The 22,823-nt window shown below is 37.6% G+C and overlaps 1 protein-coding gene across 1 annotated transcript in view; it reads right to left on the bottom strand.

The window, feature by feature from the left end:
- Nucleotides 1-3,667: 3,667 nt before the first annotated feature.
- Nucleotides 3,668-22,823, bottom strand: part of uacab (uveal autoantigen with coiled-coil domains and ankyrin repeats b) — a 67,660-nt gene continuing 48,504 nt past the window's right edge. The window contains exons 20-22 of the mRNA XM_058781649.1: nucleotides 18,961-19,108; nucleotides 17,035-17,153; nucleotides 3,668-3,744 (exon numbers count right to left, since the gene is read on the bottom strand). Coding sequence (XP_058637632.1) covers nucleotides 19,086-19,108 — 23 coding nt within the window. The 3' untranslated portion in view covers nucleotides 3,668-3,744; nucleotides 17,035-17,153; nucleotides 18,961-19,085. The remainder of the gene's footprint in view (nucleotides 3,745-17,034; nucleotides 17,154-18,960; nucleotides 19,109-22,823) is intronic.

Here is a 22,823-nt window from a genome sequence, read left to right as displayed (position 1 = left end):
AAAGCAAAAGGAGCCCCTACCAAGTATTGAGTATATATACAGTAAATTAACATACTTTCCAGAAGGCCAACAATTCACTAAAAATGTTTTTTTATTGGTCTTATGAAGTATTCTAATTTGTTGGTGGGTTTTTGTTAAATGTGAGCCAAAATCATCACAATTAAAAGAACCAAAGACATAAACTACTTCAGTCTGTGTGCATTGAATTTATTTAATACACGAGTTTCACAATTTGAGTTGAATTACTGAAATAAATGAACTTTTCCACGACATTCTAATTTATTGAGATGCACCTGTACATTATGGATACACATACATTACATAAATTATACTGCAGCTCAAAATATGATATTTAAACAGCTTCATCTAATTGCACTGATCTTTCCATAAAGGGAAAGCTCACACTTCAGCAATCATCCGAGCTGTCACTCTAAAGGTGCTCTGTATTTCCCTCTGAGACAATCCAAGTGCATGCTCACACTTCACCTTGATTAGTCCACATTGCTGTAAATCAACTTAATATATTTTAATGGTTGATGGCATTTGCTTGGAGAGCAGCATCAACAAGTGTGTAATTATCTCCCTAATTAAGCTGCCAAAACACACGCACTGCCAGAGCACCTCTGAAACAGTGAGTGCTCTGTTCATTAGCATCTCTGTAAGCTTATTAATCATCTAACAGGCAATTAGCAAGCCGTTACCATTCATGCCTGCTATGTAAATATCTTCCTAGGTTAATTTTTCCCTCTGATAATATAGAAAACATTATGAAAATTAGCTCCGTGACCATATAAATTATCTGTGTTGTTAAAGGCAGAACAATGGTACCGCAAAGATAAGCACAAATAAATTTGTTATAAGAAAAAAAAAAAAAAAGGATCAGCGGTAGGGGGAACGATTAACCTGACAGACGTTGGCTCGCCTCTGAGGCCCTTTATGGGCTGTGGTTATGGCCTCCATCAGGCTTCTGTTGGACAGATCACGCGGCTTTATCCTTGCAGGAGGCTACAGATGATAGACAGTCCTAGAGCCACTTACTACTGCAACCCAGCCTGCACCTCTGACACTACAAATGAAGAAATGAAAATGACTAACACCCTAAACAACAAGGCATAATGAATCACAACACAGGGCAACAAAGCTAACGCTCCATTAGTAAATTAAAGCGCTGCCCTGAGCTGCCCTTCGATTCTCATCTTAGTCCTCGCGGAGGACGGGAAATGGAGTGTAAATGGGATTTTCCACTAGATTCAAACCAAATTTCAGCGAGACCCACAAATAACACATACATCATAAATTTCATGCAGGCTCAGCCAGAAGCCCCGGTCCCTTCGGCCTGTGTTGTTAATGCGATGTAGTCACTGAGAGGATATTATGTCAAGCGTTTAAGCGGTCTGTGGTTCAGGGCTCTGGGACAAACCAAGCTGGTGAAGTTGTGGGGAGATGATGTTCCGTGAAGACTAGTAAATTGCTTGTATTTTTATGCCATCATGGTGCTATCATATTTGTAGAGGTATAACGTTCAGTAGGGTAGTTTATCATCTAGATGACAGTGAAAGGGACAAAACACATGAACTCTTTGGTTTTTAATGAAAAAAACACCAAATACTTTGGACCACTGACAGACACAGAGGCACAGTGGACTATTTATCAGAGGTTCACAGAACGTTTCGAAGAGGGACGACAGACATGCACACAAACGCCCTTCGATTTGGACAAGAAAGTGGATTCACTTGCCAGATGGTTTAGCCATTTCTCATTCCCAAATGGCTGAAAACTCTTTCCCACTCGACTCCGGCAAAAGAGCGGCCACCATGTGCGTCCTAATCAACAGCAATACAAGAGGCTTGTATATCTAAATATGCGTGACTTCACCAAGCTTTATGCGGCCCAGATGTGCCCTCACCCCCAAACCGAGGTGATGTATGGAGACTTGGCTTTAGAGAGACTATGAGGAGCTGATCTGAAAAGCAGCCCACATCTGAAATTTTGAACGCTGCTCGCCAGACCTACTTAACAGGGTGCATTTCCAAAGTCTTCAGCGTGGGGAGTTTAACAGCTCAGGCTTGCCAAGGACGAACATTACCGCATGCATCCCAAGTCCAAACACACATATATCTTCATTTCTTCGCCATCTGATGTGAATTTTCTGCGGAAGAGAAATCTAGACACGGAGCGTTCGATTACGCTCGTTCCCGTGCGCTCCTTTGGGCTGCTGTTAAGAACAGTCGATGACTGAGGCTCTTTCAATTACGGCTAGTTTCTCTCCTCGCTAATTACTGCCACTTGTGTTGATTTCTTCTCAAAAGGGCCATAATTTCTCTCCTCCTCAACCCCTCACTGCCACCCAATCAATTAACATGAGTAATACTAGGGCTATTAGAGGCCTGCACGCTGCCTCAGGAGGAAGTTTTGCCATCAGCAGGACGAATGATTGCTTAATATAGCAGACAGACTCAGAGGAAAGCTTACCACAGTACAATCCGCTAAAATCGATAGCGGCAGTCAGCCTATATTGTTTCAAACGAGGAGAGCCGAGCTACGATAAAAGCGCTCAATAGGAGCGTCTGGGCCTCCGAGACGCTGAGCAGGCATTAAGCTCCGGTGGCAACAGGGAGACATTACTCTCTTTGGGTAGACACTCAGCACCCTGTCCAATAGCTCAATCTCTGGTGCCAAACACATGCGTGCAGCAAGAGGAAGTGGATCTTTGTGGGGCTCTAGGGACGTCTTCTGTGGTGAGGACAAACATGCTGAGCTGTTGAGTCGGTATGTTGTGTTTTATCTTGATAAAACTAGGCAGTGGCTCGTTGGGACGGGTGTTTTTAATCTTCTGTATGGCAGGTTATCAACACCATCAATTGGCGTTTTGTTCTTTTAACAATTGAAACAGGGACAGTTACAATATAGCTTAAGGTGGCTTTAATTTCCTCTGTTTGTTAAGCTATTTTATTACACAGCGTGTTTCTGATTAATCAATAGCAGCATTCTGCTTTCAAATAACATTAAACTGTGTTTGAATGTTTACCCTGGCAACCAATCTCCTGATAGTTTAATGTCTCTGATCTCATTAATATTCATATAGGTATGCACGTACACTTCCGTACATTTCCATATGTGTGGATACACGCTGAAACAATATGGAGATGCTGACAGTAATTAAAATGCTATTTACAGATGCACCACATTAGAAATGTAAAAACCTTCTACAACTCTTTTACATTATGTTTATGTAACAAACATGTACAACTATATATTATGTGTAGATCATTTACATTGTACTTATATTTTTAAAAATACCTATGTAATTACATCTGTAATTAATTTCTGAAATTACATTTATAATTACACTGTTGACCCATCCCTTACACCTTAAACCACCCTTAAACTTACCCACACCACCAAACCTGCCCTTAACCGTACCCGTATCCCACCTCAATAGCAGCAAAAGTGTTTTGCAATACAATATGACCACAATAAGTATTTTTAATTTTTTTATGTAAGTACATAGTAGTTAAGGCCACCTAATATAAAGTGTGACCCATATATGTATGCCTAATTTACATAAGCACTTTACATCAACCTGTCAGGCTTCATTTGGCTGTCATGACCGGGCTGACTTACATTTAACATTTATGCAGAACTATGTGCTTGTTTACCTTCAAAACTGTTGGCTGAGTACATAAAACCGCAGGATCCAGACCCTGTGACCTCTCTTCAGCCCTCATATCAAGTTGCTCTTATCTACAGACAAGCACAGAGAGGATGAAAGGAGAGAGGGATCATTTAAATCAACAGCAGCTGATCACTGAGCAAATTCACATTTTTCTCATATTCCGTGGTATTTAGAGTTTACAGAAAACAAACTTTCCACATAGTAAGTCCAGCACGAACAGTAAAAAACAGCATGTATAGGTTAAAGATCAGAGTAGAGGTCAAAGTAAAAAAGTTGCCATATTTATGATTTATTTGTGTTTATAACATTTTTATTTTATTACTTGAAAATAAACAGAATTGCATATGCATGACAAATGAATCTGTTTGTGAACAATACTATGACACCATGTACACTTTAAAAGAACATATGAATACTAATCTAAAGAACACATCCTAACAACCAGACGATTTGACTTGAGAAATACATTATGTGATGATGAGCCATATGGATACTGCTGCTGTGCATAATTGAAGATGCTTTCTTTGAAGCCATGAACAACATGCTTATTTATTCTTACACAATTATGGGGGAAAAAATTAAAGAAACACTGCCAATCTGGCCTCATGAGAAATGAAATGAAGATTAACTGTACCATGCATTATTATAATCTCATAAATATACACCTCCATATTTTAGATTGCTAACCAGAATGATGATTAACTGCAGTATGCAGTTTTGCTTTGTAATTTACAGGCGAAGTGAACTGGATGTAGCCGCCACTGAACACTCATCAGCTTTTAAATCACTGAATCTCTTCAAAGAAACAAAGCAGCTGACACATAACAAAATATTGCTATGTGTTGTGCGAGTCTCTTTTGATCTCCCACATCTCTCTTTGCAGTGAAGTCTTCCACAGAGATTTGCATTGAGCATTAAGATTCCAGCAGCGTCTCCCAATCTCTTCACTCCTTGTAGGGTCAGAGAAATCAAAGCGGCATACATCAGACGAATATCAGAGCAAGACTCATGGATTAGTGCCCATGGGGTCCTGGCACTAATTAAAAAAGAAGTGGGAAAACGGTTCCCATCGGCTCCCGGTGGACACGCTATGGAATGATTAGCTGCAGGTGATCGATACATCCCATCAGCCCATCACAGGTGTACTGCTCTGGGGAGTCAGGCGGCGTAGACGAGGCTCATCTGGATTCTAAATAAAAACAAGTGCGCTTGGCAGAGAGGAAGGATAAATTATTGAACTTTTGCAGAGGAATGGAAAAGATGAAATCTGAAACAAGCAGAGATGGGCTGTACAGACAGATCAGGTAGAGTGCAGCTGTAAATAGGCCTTTACACTGCCTGATGCCACTGATGTTTCGGTCTGTAGATACACGAGCATTAATGGGAAGCTCGAGTTGAATCCATTAGAGCAGCTTCCTGTGCAAACATTATAGACAACTCTCCAACGATGCAGTTAGGCAGCTTAGTTTAACCCTCATGGGAACATCTCGAGAATTTCTTCCAGTCATGTAATGCAACATCAGGCAATCATACATATATTAAAAATAATAAAAACAATATATATTTGACCTTGTTATAATAATCATAATTATTTATATATATATATATAGAGAGAGAGAGAGAGAGAGAGAAACTACACCATTTTTTTTGTTTGTTTCTTTTTCATATATTTGACCTCACCATCATTTTTTTATCTCAAAAAAATCTCACCATGGCATTAAATATATGTTATTATCTATCAGTAGACAGACAGAAATGCACATAATAATAATAATAAATAAATCATTTTTCATTCACTGTATTATTCATATTAATTCATAAATTCATATTAAACATTTAAATTCATACATGTACATGAAAAAAAGATCTCACCATGGCATTACATGGCATTATATGCACTGTAAAAAAAATTACATTTTGAAAAATTGTGGAAACTGAAAAATAAACATTGACTCAACAAATTGCTTCCAAAAATTACTCCCAAACAAAAAAATACATTGTACTAATTTTATCTGAAGGTCCGAAGTTAAAATTAAAAATATATATTTCACCGAACATATTAAATTGTGCTCAGCCAATCTATCAAGCAGAAGTGAAAAATCTGTGTTGGCCTTGGCCCAACAAGCCTTGCGCGTGTACAGCTGTTTGGCCATTTTTGTTCTATTTCGCCAACAAAAATAATCATAATTTGCATCTCTGAGCAACATGTCCGTGTTTCATTCCTGAATGAATCAACCTTTAAATGATTTGGTTAAATCGCAATGACTCACTTATTAACAGTGACTGCCACCTACTGCCGGTTTTAATTTCACATTTAAAGTATCTTTTCATTTTTTAAATAATTCCAAATATCAGTATTCAACGTTTTAATGTTTAAAATATCAAAACATTATTTATGCAGTTATAACTGTAGCTTAAATGGTTCATGTCCTGCATTAAAGAGTTTGTAAATGTTTCTAAATGCCACTTCAGATGCAGCTTGTGTGTTTCCTCTGCATTGTAAAGATGCATTTTGTTGATACTGATTTCATTTGCTTGGTAACAGCCCAAATGTCTTATTCTAATTGACTACTAAAATGTAAGAATTTGACTCAAACGATGATGCACATTTTTAGAAAAATGACTTTATGAAGGTAAAAATGCCCATAAAAGGTAAAACTCAATTTAAACGTATTGGAAAAGATTAATTTCTATGACTGCTGTGAACTGACCACCACACAGAATATGCAGAATATCAAAACTTTAGGAGTCCACAGTAGTCCTTAAAATGTCAGCACAAAAACACACTCAGCAAAATATTGTCCATCTAAATATTGTTATCGATAAAATCCCAGAAAATATTGAGATATAATTTGTGTCAATATCGCACACCTCTATCTCTCGGTTACCTAAAGTTACTATTTATTGAACAAATTTATTTTTATTTCACATTATGATTATTATATTAAATGTATGAGACAAGGAAAACGTTTCTGCTGTAACAATTTTTTTTTGTTCTCCTCAGTGTAACCCACCATTGCTAGGTCTGAGCTTATGAGGAACCATTTAGTCAGAAGTGTAAAAAAGGAACCACTATGAATTTCACAGTGAGTATTTAACTCAGTTCTTATTGAATATGTTAATTCTATATTAGTGTCAAATACTATGAGCTCTTAGATGTAATTTGTGTGACGTGGCTCTGTGTAATGCAGGCTGCATAAGTTATTGAAGTTATATGTAGACTTATATTGACATTGCTATTTTATATTTTTTTACAGAGCCATTGGAGAACCACACAACTGCAATGAAAATTGGAATAGTAAGCATCAGCAGTTGCACTTCAAGAGCCCTGTCAAATGTGCTAAATGTCTCCGTTGTCCTGGAAGAGGAGGTGGTGCTTCACAACTTAGGAGACTTTATAAATTGATTTATTGATTTATTGTACTCTTTGGATTATTGTGTGCACTCAACATGGAGTACAACAAGGATTTACAGTAAAAGGTTAGTTCACCAAAAATGGAAACTGTCATTAATTACTCGGCCTCATGTCGTACCCAAACCCATAAGACCTTCAGTCATCTTCAGAACACATTTTAAGATATTTTTGATAAATCCAAGAGCTCTCTGACCCTCCATAGAAAGCTATGCAACTTACACATTAAAGGTCCAGAACAGTAGGAAAGACATCATTAAAGTATTCAGTGTGAGTCCAGTGGTTTAACCTAAATTTTATGAAGCAGTTTTGTTTGCAGAAAAAAAAAAAAAAAACAATTTACTACTTGATTTACAAAATAATATCCAAAGTGTGGTGGTGCTTCCCCTTTTGGGTTGCAGATCAATGTTTTAGTAAATAAGGTGGTTATTTATTTATTTTTGCGCAAACAAAGCACTCGTGTTGGTTCCTAAAATTGAGGTTTAAACCACTGGAGTCACGTTGATTACTCTAATGATGTCTTTCCTACTGTTCTGGACCTTGAATGTGTAAGCTGCATAGCTTTCTATGGAGGGACGGAAAGCTCTCAGATCTCATCAAAAATATCTTAATTTGTGTTCTGAAGATGAACAAAGGCCTGGACAGAACAGATGTGGAATGACAGAATTTTCAGTTTTTAGGTGAACTAACCCTAAACAGTTCAAAGTACCTCTTATGAGATTATTTATTTTATTTTATTTTTTGGCAAACATTTGAAGTGCAAGTTTCATGAGCTCAGAGTACCTTTTGTGAGAATGGTAATATTCAGGTGACACTAAACACTGGTTGAAGTAACCTCAGATAAATTATTACATTTTATGGTGTTTTTGATATTTTTTCATTGTGAATGTATTAATGTTTAAAGAGCAATTCATCAGCTTTGTGTATCTTATGAAAATTAAAATGCATGATTTTGTAAGGTTTACTGTGTAGAAAAATTTCAATGTACTTATTGTAAGGTATTTTTACAATATTGTTGTAGATTTTATTAAAAAATGTATTAAAATGTGTCCGTGTTCAGTGTATAATCATTTAATGTTTGCTTTTTTGTTTTTAAAAAAATCATTTTCTTTTGGGACAACGGGGGAATAAACAATTCAGTAAGGTTGCTTTAGCAATATACATTTGCCAATATACATTTTTAGATTAGGTAAAACAAAAAGTGTATGCTACTACTATTTAAAATATTTAATTGGGCCAATAACATGGTTTGGTAGATTTAATGTTTTTCCAATTGGCTCAACATATTATTTCTCATTGAGCCAATGTTAATAGACTGTTGCCACAACTGAAAAAATTAAATAAGCAGAAATTCAATTGGGCCAATGGAAAAATTTAGATGTAATCAGTCACTAGAAAATTTTGAGTTGGGAAGATCTGAAATTTTTTACAGTGTGTTGTTATCTATTCACAGACAGACAAAAATCTATTAGGCAGAAAGCACTGACGCTGCTTCTTTTTTCCTCAGCCACACCAAAAGAGTTAAAAGCATGACTTGTAAGAGCTAAAATCATCCCACGTTGTACATGCGAAAATTCTTCATAGCAAAGCACTGGGCTGTAGGTTACCGTGGTAACATGCAAGGGTTTAGATGCTCCCCCCTGCTGTTAACAGCATGGATCTTCTGAGCAGACAACAATGAGGCAGGTAATTTCCTCCGGCCCCCTGGAGTGCCTATCATCTCTCTTTACTGCCTCCTACACATCTCAATACAAACCTGAGCTTCTATGCTCATACTGAAAACCAAAGAACACCTGCAATCTCATGCGCAGCGCTGTGCTCATTAGCTAACAGGCATTTTACAGGGAACGGTACGAGAGGAGTCAACATGTCATAGAGCGATGCAGGCAAAAACAGAGGTCTGTTCCAGCCTGTGCTAAAAGTGTTTCCAAAGACATCAGGCCTAATTTGCCTGTAAATAATTGATTTGCTATCGTTCGGGTCCCACCGGAGACCCTCACTTTGTCAGTAGACTGCAAGGCTGCATCCACTGAAAATTAGCCTATCAAATGTGTCTGACCTCCTGGTTCTTGGACGTCACACACAAAAATACATTCACACAAGCACGCAGCATGCAGAGCAAACATAGCCGCTTTCTCTCTTCATAGCTTCCCTTCAGAAATAACCTTCAACTAACCTTTAAACCGTACTGAATAATTTAGATCTCATTTTCATATCAATGCAGGAGTCAAGCCAGGCAATTATCTTTTATCTGTATATTTCTCTGTCAGACCAAAGCATAATAAAGTTTTCCCAAGTGGGCCTGGAGAGAGAGGGGGGGGAAAAAACTAAGAGGAAGAAAGCATAGCACGCTCCCGTTATCTTAAGACATTAATGATTGATGAATAATGCTATAATGCCTCTAAAACCTTTTGTGAAACACCTGCAGTTAGTGGCTGGGTTGAAGAGAGAGAGACATGATAAACATGAGAAATTGTCAGATCACATATTCAATTAGGCCAGAGGAGCAGGTGTGCGTTTGCATCAAGAGAGAGTTTCACCATTAATAGACTGTGACACACTTACAAGCCAATCCAAGAGCATAATGAGAAACATCCTATTTAATTGACAGTGTCGAGGGGAACAGTATTTGGGCATCTAGAATACACACATTAAAAACTTTTTTTTTTGAGGCGATTAGCTTCCAGGGGAATTAGATATGACTGCAATGTCCAGTCACACAGATGTGCTATACATCTGACTTTGTCTCAGATCAATGATGATGGCATCATTTATTTAGTGGCGTCTGAGCTGTGGCCTAGAGACCAGCACACATGATCTGACATGCTGAATTACGTAAGGTCAAATCTGGCTTGCATCGTTTTCCAATATTGCTCTTCTCCCCATCATCATCTCCTGCCAGCAATAGTCTGCTATCAATAAAGTGGTCAAATCATGCCATATCCTGGAAAAGTAGATTTACAAACCAAGTCCACCAAGACCAAACTAGGCTGAAATCATTATAATTACAACATACTGTCAAAAAGTGCACTGATGATTTACTTGAAGCACTGTTCACTTGCTATAGATTTATTTTTGCAATGTTATTTTCATCCTTATTGTTTTTTTCCTGGTCTATATGAGTTATTTGGATTGCAGACCTGGTGAAATGACATTTACTTCCTTGTGGCAAGAAATAATATACTAACTTGACTTTAAAGTGTTAGTTCACCCAAAAATTCTGTCATTAATTACTCACCCTCAAGACATTTTTGATGAAATCCGAGAGCTTTCTGACCCTCCATAGAGAGCAAATTTTTGGGTGAACTATCCCCTTTAATGCACTTGAGAGTATTTTACTTAAAACAACAATAAAAAAGAAACATCTGATAGAGGATGCGACAATGTGTCGTGTTGGAAAAAAAAGCTTCTGGGACAAATCATAGACTTAACATGCATGAGGCATTTGGGGTGCAGTATCTAATGTTACATTAGTAACAGAGCTCAGCATTAAATCACTGGAAAAACTCTTCTAAACTTCTCCTGTTTGGCAGAACCAGGTTTGTTGCTCCACTGAGGTCTTCCTTTCTCCACTGTGTGCAGTGCTCTGCGAATAAGAAAGCCAGCAATGATATAGCAGTTCCTTACCCTTAAGTGTGTTGTGCATTCACAGCACTGTTAATTACCGAAGTGCATATGCGTGCATGGGGAACAACGCCAATAACATGCCCAGAGTCAAAAACACATTCATGCAAACACGCACACACTAAGCTCTTCAAAAGCCTATATGCTTTAGCAATGAAATATAAATATCATATCATGTGGTATTGTGGGTAATTAATTCTCATGAATAAGCGAATATGGTTGCATATAAAAGAGGAATCAGAAAAGCTTGCTGTAGTGTTTGACTGCAGCTCCCTGCTGAGAGAGTTATAATAACCTCAGCCCAGCATTTTCTTACGATAATAACACAATATCTCTCTCTAATTATGGAAATCGGGACCAACATTAGCATACTGAGCAGAGAGTTGCTAAAGAGAATCTGGCAGCTGAATATAGTTGAAACTGGCAAAAAACAAGTGTACGAGTTTGGCTTTCTACAAAGAACAAATAAAGATGTAAAAATATCTTTATCTCATTATCTAATCCATCAGAGTGGAATTATTGAGTGCTTGCTTGTAAACTGCATATCACTGGCATTGTTAGCAGATATTTTAATATGGTAATGGGAGCAGCAGTCAACCTTCTTCAAACAATCACATTACCATCACAAGTTTTAATGGAGCAACTACAGCCATCTGTTTATAAACACCGAGCTAATTCAGAGGGTCCATGCTGTGCTGTTTCAGCAAGTAAGGATCAACGTTTTTTGCAGAGGCATTTTGTAAAGTATAAAGATAAATGACTGCAGTGTTTAGCAGGCCTGCAGACCACATGCATTGACATGTCGACACAAAAACTATAAAAGCTGGAAATCAAGAAGCAGCGCAAACCAAACACATTTCCTAAACACAGAGAGAAAAAGATATGGTGAATGAAAAAAAAGAGGAATTAGCAAGAATGGGTGAGACCACAGAAAAGCAAAACAGTCTGAACAGAAATACAATTTAAAATGTCTGATAGACTCACATAAACTTTAAAAAGATACAGTATAGCCCCCCCCCAAAAAACATATATAACAGTTTTCAATTTTAATATATTTTACCATTTATTTTATTCCTGTGATGGCAAAGCTACATTTTCAGCAGCCATTCCTTTGTGTCACATGATTCTTCAGAAATCATTCTAATGTGCTGATTCGATGATAAAACATTTCTTATTATTATCAGTGTTGAAAATAGTTTGCAACTTAATATTTTTGTGGGTGGGGGGGAAGCGAATTATACTTATTCAAGATTCTTTGATCAATTAGCATTTATTAGCATTTGAAATAGATTTTCTGTAACATTATACATGTCTTTAATGTGACTTTTTGAGTAGCATATACATACTGTTCAAAATTCCATAACATCTCTGCACATGAGTGTATAGAAAAAAAAGAATATGGCATTAAATGTAGGCTCCACAAATCTCTACATATCTAATGTTACACATTAAAGCCTTTGACACGCTCCTTCCACCTCCCATCCCCCTATTATCACAGGTAAAGTAATGAGCAGTGGGAAATTCATTTATTTCTCTCTTGCTATCTCTCAGTTGCCGCAGGCAGTCAGGGAGGGTTAGCATTTCACTAATGTGTTCATAATTTAAATGGCAATGCTGTCTGTTGGCGGAGCATTCCATGAATTATGCAACAAGACGTCTCAGTCTTCAAGCAGACAAATAGAACAGGCTCATACCTCTGCAAAACAAACAATATTCCAATCAAAATGCCACTATTAATTAGCTAATTAGAAACCTCAAACAAGTGTGAGCTCGTGACAGATAAAGAAACAGCGCTAACCAATTTTCTTAAGTGATCATAATTAGAAAGATATCATTAGTGGGTGTTAATTACAAAAGAGCATTCAAACAAATTTGAATATTAGTTTTCAGTAAAAACAAATGATTCCCCTTTCAGCTGACTTCTGGTCTTCATCTCACTTCATGCGGCGCTTAGGATGATGATACACACACACACACACACACACACACACACACACAGGACACAAAGAGTGGGAAATGCGGAAGGCATTTGTTATGAAGAGACGCTGATTTTGAAAACCCTCGTGTCGTAGTGGAAAAGGAATCATTACTAATGAATGAAGGGAAGATAAAAAAGAAAAGATTTCTCTCAAATCTTTCAGTGTTATGTGAATCTTTAATGCAAATGGAATTTCAAATGAGCTGAAGCTATCTTCAGAGACCTCTACTGTTTTCCACCAGCCCTCGATTAAAATTTATATCACCAATGATTTATAAATTTCATTAATAGCCCAGCTTTGAGGGAACAGGAGAGACAGAGAGACGGCAGGCGTGCTCACATGCTCTCTCTCTCTATCCCTCTGCACAGAGTCTGATGTCTCCTGCATGCTCCCAAAGTATTACTCTCCCTCTGTCTCCCCGTCTCCAATTTAATATTCCATTTTCCTCACACATTATAGAAAAATCTAGTCTTGCACCGTCTCCCCCCTTCCCCGATGTCAAAATCAGAGTGATTTTATAATTGGGCCCTTGCTCATTGTTATTCAAAACCCGGTAGAGCCAATTAGTTTTACCCTTTCTGACCTGTTCGTGCTTTGCAGGAGCGCTAACTAAAGACTCTAAGTGAGGGAGCTGCAAAGGAGGTCTTATCTTCCCCCCGTTCTGATTAATAATCCTGTCACAGCCTTCTCACTCTTTAAAAAGAAAAGCCTGGTTAAGGCCCAGTCTTTCTCCATCACTCCCTTCCCTTTTTATGCCTTTCTATTAATCTTTAATGGTGGCTGGGTCACTCACTCCCCTTTGTCTTGTCAGATAAATGTAGTGTTAACAAGATAATGAGCTTTCAGGTGGATGGGGGAGAGGGGAGCTATGCTAGCAGGGTGACCCCCGTTCCAGCTGAGATGGGTGAGCTTTGGGGGAACAGGACAGGAAGTGTGGGTCAGGCTCTGTAGTACCATGGTTTTATCATCTTGATCATTTCATACGATGAGCAAAAAGAGAAGTGTCAAATCAAAAAGCAATGACTGGCCTTGTGAATGCACAATCATTTCTGCGCAGCTCAGGAGACCAGTATCATACAGCTGGGCGACAGAGCCGAAGGTATTTTCCATACCACTTGATATCAACATTTATCACAATACACAGTTACATTGAATGCTTTCCACATGTTTGTTAGACCTTGAGGATGAATGCGAAAATATAACTTGTTCACTACTAAAATCCATACCTTTTAATTTAGGGCCCCACAATGTCCATTTTATTTTTCTCTAAATTCTGTGTTTTATGATTTAATACAAATTTATCAGCAAAAATGGTGTCTAATGACAACAATTACAACAAAACTGTATAGTATAAATAAGACTCTGTATAATAGACCTATATACAATAGTTATATATTTCTGTCATCATTTCTTCATGTTAAACTGAACTTTTATTTTGTAGGTTTGATGTGAAGATCTTTCAGCTTCAGTGTGTATTTGACGGTAGTTTCTCTAACATAAAACTGTGAAAATCTTGTGAAATAACTCTTAGAACAGTTCTGGTGATAAAGTTCACATGGACTGTCCTCCATGTAGTGAGATGGCAGGCGCTGAAAGCACTGTGAGCGTCATGTGTGTTTAAGCTGTAGTGTAGTAAACAAAACTGCATCACTCATTTGACACACAGAACATGCAGACTTATTAGCAATATGCACATACTTGCTGCTGGTTGACTGACTGGCAAGTGCATTTCCACCATATTGAATACCAGTAATTGTTGTTATCATTGATATCAACTAATTTTATCATGATCTTGATAAGATAATGTTTATCACCTAGCACTATCGTAGATGTATAAGATGTATGCAAAGAGCTTCTCACGATCATGTGCACTGTTTCGCATTCAAACAAGAAATTCAATAGAGTAGGCTGGCATCTAAATTATGGGTGAGGGCGATCTGACACAGTAATGCAGCAAAATTACTTTTTTACAAAACCAAAATGACATTTAAGCTGAAATTGACACTGAAAATAAGGTTTCAGCAATTAAGTTTTGATAACTGTTTAGGATGTCATGCTCTCATGAGTCATAGTGAAGTTCTTCAGCAACAAGCCGGCTCTCAATATTTCAGTCGAAAAAGAATTTGCATATTTCTACTCCAGCATTATTTTTAGTTGTGGTGTAGTGCGTTCACAATGCTGACATTTACCTGTTGTGGCTTGTTCACATTGTGTGCATGGAATAAATGCATCAACAGTCAAAATACATTACCAGAGACCCACTAATTAAATGTCACTATTTCAGTCAACGATTTCAGTCCTCCAAAACTAATTTGGCCAAATTGAATATTCTTTTTGCCATTTCATCCAAATATTTTAGTTTAGTTAGAAATTTTCGTGCACCACTAGTGGATCTAATGGATTCAGTTTAAGCAAGAACATCAAAAGCAATTGATCCAGCTCAAAAGCATTCAATTTCACAAATATCCTTGTCATCGAAACCAAATGGTAGGTGAACTTTCATCCTGTATAGTAATATTAAAAGGAATTGTGTCCTGTCTGTTAGTAAGATGCAACACAGGTGTTTTTGATTGTGCCTTTGCATTAAAAGTGAATGAAAAACTCAATGAGACTTCAATCTGGGCTGATCACTGCAGAAACAATAACTCTGAGAGACAGAAAGGAAACGAATGTCCAATGAAGATGACTGACATCCCCAAAGGAGTCTGTTTAGGCGTATAGCTAAAATAATTTTAAAACAGGAGAGGTTAGTCCTTTAACATTTTTATATTTCTAAAATCACAATATGCTACACTACATTCAGCTTCATTCAGTGTATTTAGAATTTGAGGGCTGAGATCCAGCACAGAGAAATAGTTTCTTAGCAAATTCATCCTGTGACATCAAACGCAGTGCCATTGGTTTTGATTTTATTATATGTCTGTGTCCCATTTAAAACAATAAAAAAGATCTTCCTGCGCCGATGCTCATCTTACAGCTACATGTTTGTCTCTATATGGTTTTAAGCTACAACCCTTTGTTCATCTCTTCTCAAAGCTATGGGAACAGAGGAGGGGAATGTAAAAGCAATATGTTGCAAGAATGGGAAATGAGGGACTTGATCCTTCCTGTTTTTTTTTTCTCTTTCGCAGTTTTCCCCCCTTTTGCAGGATATTGCGATGAGGGGATTGTGGCTAGAGGGGAAAGAGGGATGTTAAATAAATCTCCCCTATGAACACTCAAGGTCTTCCAGCAATGACATATTCCACACATTTGTCCATTTTCCCATCTCTTATACCCTGATATATATCTCTCCTAATATATATATATATATATATATATATATATATATATATATACACATACATACACACACACACACACATATATATATATACACATATACATACATACATACATACATATGAACTATTTATATACACAAACACTCACGCACTGCACTTGCCCTCAGGAAACCATGTAGAGATGGGGGGCCAGTGTAATTGTCTCCCCTGCCTGGGCTGGCCGCCCAGAGGCCTCCTACACAAACCATTACATTAAATCTGTTATCCAACCAGCCGCAGTGCGCCGTGGGGGCATCTTTAAACACATCCTCCATTTCCGCATGCACGCAGACCTACTGCTGCTTCTTACAAACCACATAACACAGTCAGGCTGACTGACCCAAACCAGTGAGTACAACCAGACCAAACGCATTTCTGAAAATTAATACAACAACATTGATTTTCAGGGACGTTAATGGCCAATAAGGTATGAGGTTATGTCCGCAAAGCATCTCTGGCTTGGACGGCAAGCGTTGTGTTAAATTCTGTGTCACAAGACTAGTAGAGGTTGGTGTGGTTTGGTAAAGAGGAAATGGTGCTTTTGCTTTGAGGGTGGTTACTGTGGCCAGCACTCTCGGGTCTGACCACGGGCCAGTGAAAAGAGAACTTGGGGCTTTTAGAGCAGAGATGAAGTCAAGGGTGAGAGTGTAATGGTGGAAGGAAAAGAGGAATGGGCAGAGGGAGGGAAGATGACAGAGAGAGGAAGAGAACAGCATGCTACCAGCTGACACAGAGAAGCAGGAAAGCCATAGAAAACAAATGTCTGTGGTCTGCCTAAAGTTCAGGGTGGGGCAGAGTTTGAGGCTTTGGCCATTGTGAACAACACACTCAGACATGGTTCTCAGAGAACTGTAGATCGAGTCACATGAAAATGAGATGGCTGAACACAAAGAGCAAACACTTGGGTCCTTATTTGCTAATAATTTCATAGTATTTGCATATTTATGTTCACAGAAAGACATTTCTTTGGCAGAATTTTCGCTGGATTCACAAGAGGTTCATACACACATTTGTTCTCACCTTTGTTTTAAGATGTTAATGACTCCGGGTTCTGAATGATGGAGAGCGATTCCACAGATAGTCATTTGCATAAAACTCTCACGCGAGAACAGGCACAGCAAGTGAACACTCCACAAAACCTGTTAAAACACAATGAAATGTTTTTTTATGTCGTCTACATGCAATTATACATTTCGAATATATCTTAATGCAAATGCATTTTTGAATTATGATCTCGTGAACAGATTTTACACGCAGATATGAAAGAAAACTACTTATGGTCGTTCCGCTTTTGAATTTGCTGCCCCAAATGATTGGAATGTGCTACAAAAGTTATTGAAATTAGAGACACATATTCTAGTATGTGCATTTTAAAAATTACTAGTAAGTGCTCTGATTTCGACCTGTAAATGTTTTAACTGAGATTTTAGTCTTTTATGTGTTTTATGTATTGTAATATGTGTTTGTATGTTTCTCAGGAGATATTAATTCTCCTGCCAGGCTGTTACTGAAAATAAGAACTTAATTAACTTGCCTGGTTAAATAAAGGTTAAATTAAAAATATATATATAAGCACATACACCTGGTTAGTGAATGAGACCCATCGTTTGAGTATGTGTGAAGCTCCATTTTACAATGAATCTATATAAAGCAGATGGAATAAAAATAAAGTATTATTAAAGATGCAAATGTTAACAGTTCAGTGAAAAAGGGGTGAATGATATATGTGCACAACTATATGGTTGTCTATGCTTACACAAACTTGTATATAGACTGGGCAAGGAGTCGTTAAGTTTTACAGGCCAACTATTTCCAATGAGTGCTAAGTGACTTGTAATAAACTGGAATTTAGTTACAACAATCAGCTTTTGACCTTTTGCCCATTTAATAGGCAATTGTCCTCTGCGAAATGGCAGCCTTCTGCATCACAGCCATAATTTTTTTAAATAGTAATCTGGTATTCCTAATAAACAACACACTTTTAAAACATCCTTATACTGAGTGTTGAAAGAGAGGCTTGAGTCAATTAAAGCAATATTCTTTGTACGTATGCCAACCCTGACATATAAGCCAAACACTCACTCTTGACTGGAACAATCTGATACTGGATCCTGTTTTGTTATTGAACACATCCGTTAAAACCAAATGTCTGAGCTAAATTGTCTCCAAACATGCATTAAAAACTAGTTGAAACATTCCTTGGGGCTTGAGGAGCTGTCATCACTGATTCTATCCAACTTTTGCAACATTGTATTTTTGTTTTTTTGCTCCTTCACAATACTTTAGATGTCCTCAATCTAAACACTTTATTAAACCAAGCAAATTAACTGTAATAAATGACGACATCTATTAAATGTCTCAAAATATTTACTGTAATCTGGAAGACCCACTTATACAGATTGTGATATCATACCCACAGAGTTATGATTATATTGTACTTTTTTTGTTTTTGTAAATCATACTAAAGGTGATTATTGGCCCTGAATATGATAACCTTTATTTCAGAAACATATTTGCATGTATCTTTTTACACAACAACAATGCAATTAAATTAATGAAGGCTTAAATCATTTCTTTTGGGATTTTTTAGTAGTAACTCTATCAGAATTTGTTTTATCAATCTAAAGAAAAAAAAAAGTTTTGTCTTAATTGAGAATAAGGTTTTTTTCCCTCTCACGGCAAAGGATTTTTTCCCTTAATACTCTTTGAAAATGAGGTTACATGAGACCATCTTAGACATGTCTGGATCCACGGTAAAAGTTGTGTAAAAAAAAGAAGAAGAAAAAAGAGCAAATTAGTTTTTAGTTGTGTTTTTTGCAACCATTTCCTTTTTCTCTACATAATCCACATGCACAGGGGCTTCTTTCGCTTCCAGCTAATGTTAAACTGGACCCTCACTTGCCTTTCAATGATACTCCACTACTCGCAGTCATAAATACTTCATACCTAAAACTACACAAAACTCTTTTTGGTTGGATAATTCCACATGCTGGTCCCAAGAGCACTGTTCTCCATCCATATAGTCTGAAGTGTTGTAGCATTAAGTATCATCTGGACGGACCTGCCCATCTTCACACCTGACTGATGGGTTGATCTGAGGACAGAGAATAGAATAAAATAAATGTAGTTCAATGGTGTAGCCACTGTCAGAAAATATATGAATGGTGCAAAGAGAGCTAAAAATGACAAGAGATAGAAGCACACTAGATCAAAATCTGTTTTCTACAGAATTTTCATTCTGTTAGAAAAAGACTGGCAACAGGATCATACATGTATGCTAGTGCTTAAACTCACATTTGAATAATCATTGTCATCCCCTGAGGCTGACAAGATGTTGGAGTGGTTGCATAAGCATCCTAATTTACTACAGGATACTGCTTCAGTCGACAACAAATGTTCTCAAATAAATTTTGTGCGATATGCAATACAGCAACTCTATACCGATCCTGCACTATATCAGCATTAAACTTCTTTAAAATGAAGAGAGAGTGACACTGACAAAATTTCAAGTGTGTTATGAAATTAATGAGACCTCTTTCTCATCATATTCTCAGAAGAACCAAAAAAAAATGACCTGAATGACTGTTTATTTGACACAATTGGAATAGACAGACAAATCAAATCTGCTATGCAGGGCTCAGTTGACTATAAAAACTTAGCATCCGATGCAAGCTGCTAAAGTAAAGAAAAAGTAAAGAAGATAGTAGGGAACATTGTCTTGATCCTCAGCAAAGTGCAACATAACATTTTCATATAATAAGTAATGACAGCAGCCCTATAAATGATAAAAGCCTTCATCCGATGTATCAAAACTGACTCAAACTGGAACTGTCACTGGGTCGGTACCCTTTCAAAAGGTACTTGTACATACACTTTAGGTATTAATATTTACTTTTAAAATATTAATATGCACTTTTAGGGTACTAATATGTAGCATTTTGGGGTAAGAATGGTACAAAGATATACCATTTACTGTAGCTTTTGTAGGGTACCACCTCAGTGATAGCTTTGTACCATTTTTTTCTGAGAGTGTACCTAAACGGCATCAGGGAGGGATGGTAGACGACAACCAAGTTAGTTGTTAATACTGGCTAATAATGCAATAAATACTGAATCCCAAAATGCAATGCACTTTATCTTATGTTCTCAAAATGATGAATTAACTAGAATCATGTGTCACGCTTCTAAACTTCTTTCTTTTTTTATCAGGCAAAATTGTTTTCAACTTTTTTTTTTTTTAATCTAGAATAACTGGGAAACATTTGCAGTAACAATGTGGTCATAAGTCTGCTGTAGAACTGTTTCACATACTAAGTGTAGCCAGTGTACAGTATGCAGTCAGCAGTACACTATTATTCATTCATTCTTTTTAGATTAATAGAAAAACTATAGCACAGAATTCCTGTCAGAATGGACAACGTACCTTACAAAGGAAATAAAGCACACTCCACAATAAATTAATACTCTAATGTAAAGGGATGAAGAATATACAATAAGGTTAGCACCTATTACACAAAAACGCATTGGTTTTAACTGATTGGCTTTCTTGACTGATTTCATGGTGCTATTGTAACCATGCTGAGACCATTTCCACTGGAAATGCAAATTTTAAACTGTGCACCCCTACGAGAGAACAACATTAAACACAGCTATTGAACTTTTCCATCATGTTGAAGAATGTGAGCTATGACATTTTACCAAAAATAGGAAATTGGACCATTCCTGAACAAATCAGAAGTGTAAGCTTTGGTATGCAGCAACATCAAAGAGAGACTAAACGAACAATGAAATTCCAAACACTTGAGGCAGGTTGACCCAGGTTCTTCCCTTCTGAGCAGGAAAATATCAGGTGGGGTCGGGATCTAACAACCACCTGGGATCCATTAGGGTCTCCATTATATCTGGGCTTCTATTTCTTTCCCAGCTCGCAAAGCCTCTGAAGTGCGAGCTAGCACCGAGATCGCACGGCTGCCAAGGTTGTTAACCTGCAGGCATTTGTAATGTCGAGCGGGAGTTGCTTTATTAGCGGAGTGAAATAATCTCTACCAAAGTGGTTGAGATGATGACAGACCCAGATTTATGACCCCTGTAAAAGCCCCAGCATCGCGGCTGCTCCAGCATGCATCATGAAAACTAATAAGAAGTGAGACTCACTGCCAATGGCATAAATTCATGCAGATTTTGATCTCAGAACATCTGCAAGGCTAGAATAATTTATGTTGAACTCTCCACGAAGGGGCTTACAAGCCCTCTGATAACTTGTTTTGGTCTGTTTTGTGAGGAGGCCTCAGGTAATCCTTCGCCTCAGGGACAATACCTGTCAGAACTGCATCCAAAACCACAGAAAGCGCACATCAAAAGCCACGAATTCAGAAGCAGAGTCTCTCTGGTCTCTCCACAGCATCTGAAATGATTGCATTTATCTACCGTTTGTGATGCGATTGGTGTAGCAGAAAGAATTTAATCATGTATTCTCCTAATATGACTTGGATGAAAATGAGAAAAAAACACTTATGCAAATGACAGAGACTGATAAGTAGGGAGTTCTTATATACATATGCATTTTTACATACACTCAAATGCATCTGCAGTGCTCTCTTTCTGTGCACACATACTGGGTTTTGACATCTAACTGCTTATAAAACAGCTCAATTACACAAACACACTTCTCTGAATGTGGCATCTAGTTTTAGTGCAATCTGGATGATTGGGAATCTCCGCAGGCAAAGTGTATAGTTTGTGATTGGCACACAAGTCTAAAGGCAGCCAACAGCCAATTTCTGGTCATTTAAGCATTGTTGTTGTCATTTGATCATGACAGAGTTACCATTTACACCCACTGCCTTTATAATCCCTTTTTTGGCTAGGTTCAGGAAAGAAGAAAAAAAAAAAAACAGCAGCACTTTATGCTCAGATGCTTGAATCCACACCTCACATCTCTGCGGACTCTTTACAATCATTTCAGCAGATGTAGCAGCAGGTGAGCCTGGGTAAATATTCACAGAGGCATTATGATGCGAGTTGGCATTCTATTGCCCATCTAGAACCGGAATGAGTAGCCATGACACACCAGCAAATTCAGTAGATCACCTGCCAACACCTCAGCCAATGAAAATCAAGTATTAAATCACACAAATATTTGATGATAGACCATTTCACCTGTGTAAACAGAGATACAGGGCCAACATATTCACTACAGAGAAAGCATGAGCTCAAGCTGTACATCTGCAAGGACAGAGATTTATATCCGAATCTTTCTAGGGTACTCCTTAAAAGCCAACAGTTTTACAGTCTCCGGACGAACTTGTTTCATTGGGCAGGGACGCAACAACTGGATCGAGAGGAACATTGGTGAGTCCAAAAACAAGACAAAAAGAGAAATAAATACATTTTGTAAGTCTTTAACTGAAATTCATTACTATGATGAAGCCAAAAAAGGGAGTAAGTTAGAAAGAGAGAGACTGACATGCGATGCAACAATGTTCACAATGAATATATGTCAGGTCCTGGCTTCTAAGAGCATCAGTAATCATTCTGCTCTATCGTGAATCAATGCCAAAGTCTTAAAACATAATGTAGGTCTGCCCTCTGGAGGATGGGAGTGGAACTACACCACACTTCTGTCTCACTATAAAGGCAATAACTCCTCAAGGGAGAGTCTTAAAAATCAGATATGAAAACTGGGAAACCATTCTAAACCCAGATTCATTGTTACGACCTCAGGCAGTGATTCAGAGAGGACAGTGCTTACTACCAATAAAATGTGAATCTCTTGACCATTTAGCCTGCGGAAGCTAATGAGGCATTAG

This window comes from Onychostoma macrolepis, chromosome 07 (genome assembly GCF_012432095.1).
Source record: "Onychostoma macrolepis isolate SWU-2019 chromosome 07, ASM1243209v1, whole genome shotgun sequence".
NCBI classification, from domain to species: Eukaryota; Metazoa; Chordata; class Actinopteri; order Cypriniformes; family Cyprinidae; genus Onychostoma; species Onychostoma macrolepis.
This window is presented reverse-complemented; position numbering and strand designations above follow the sequence as displayed.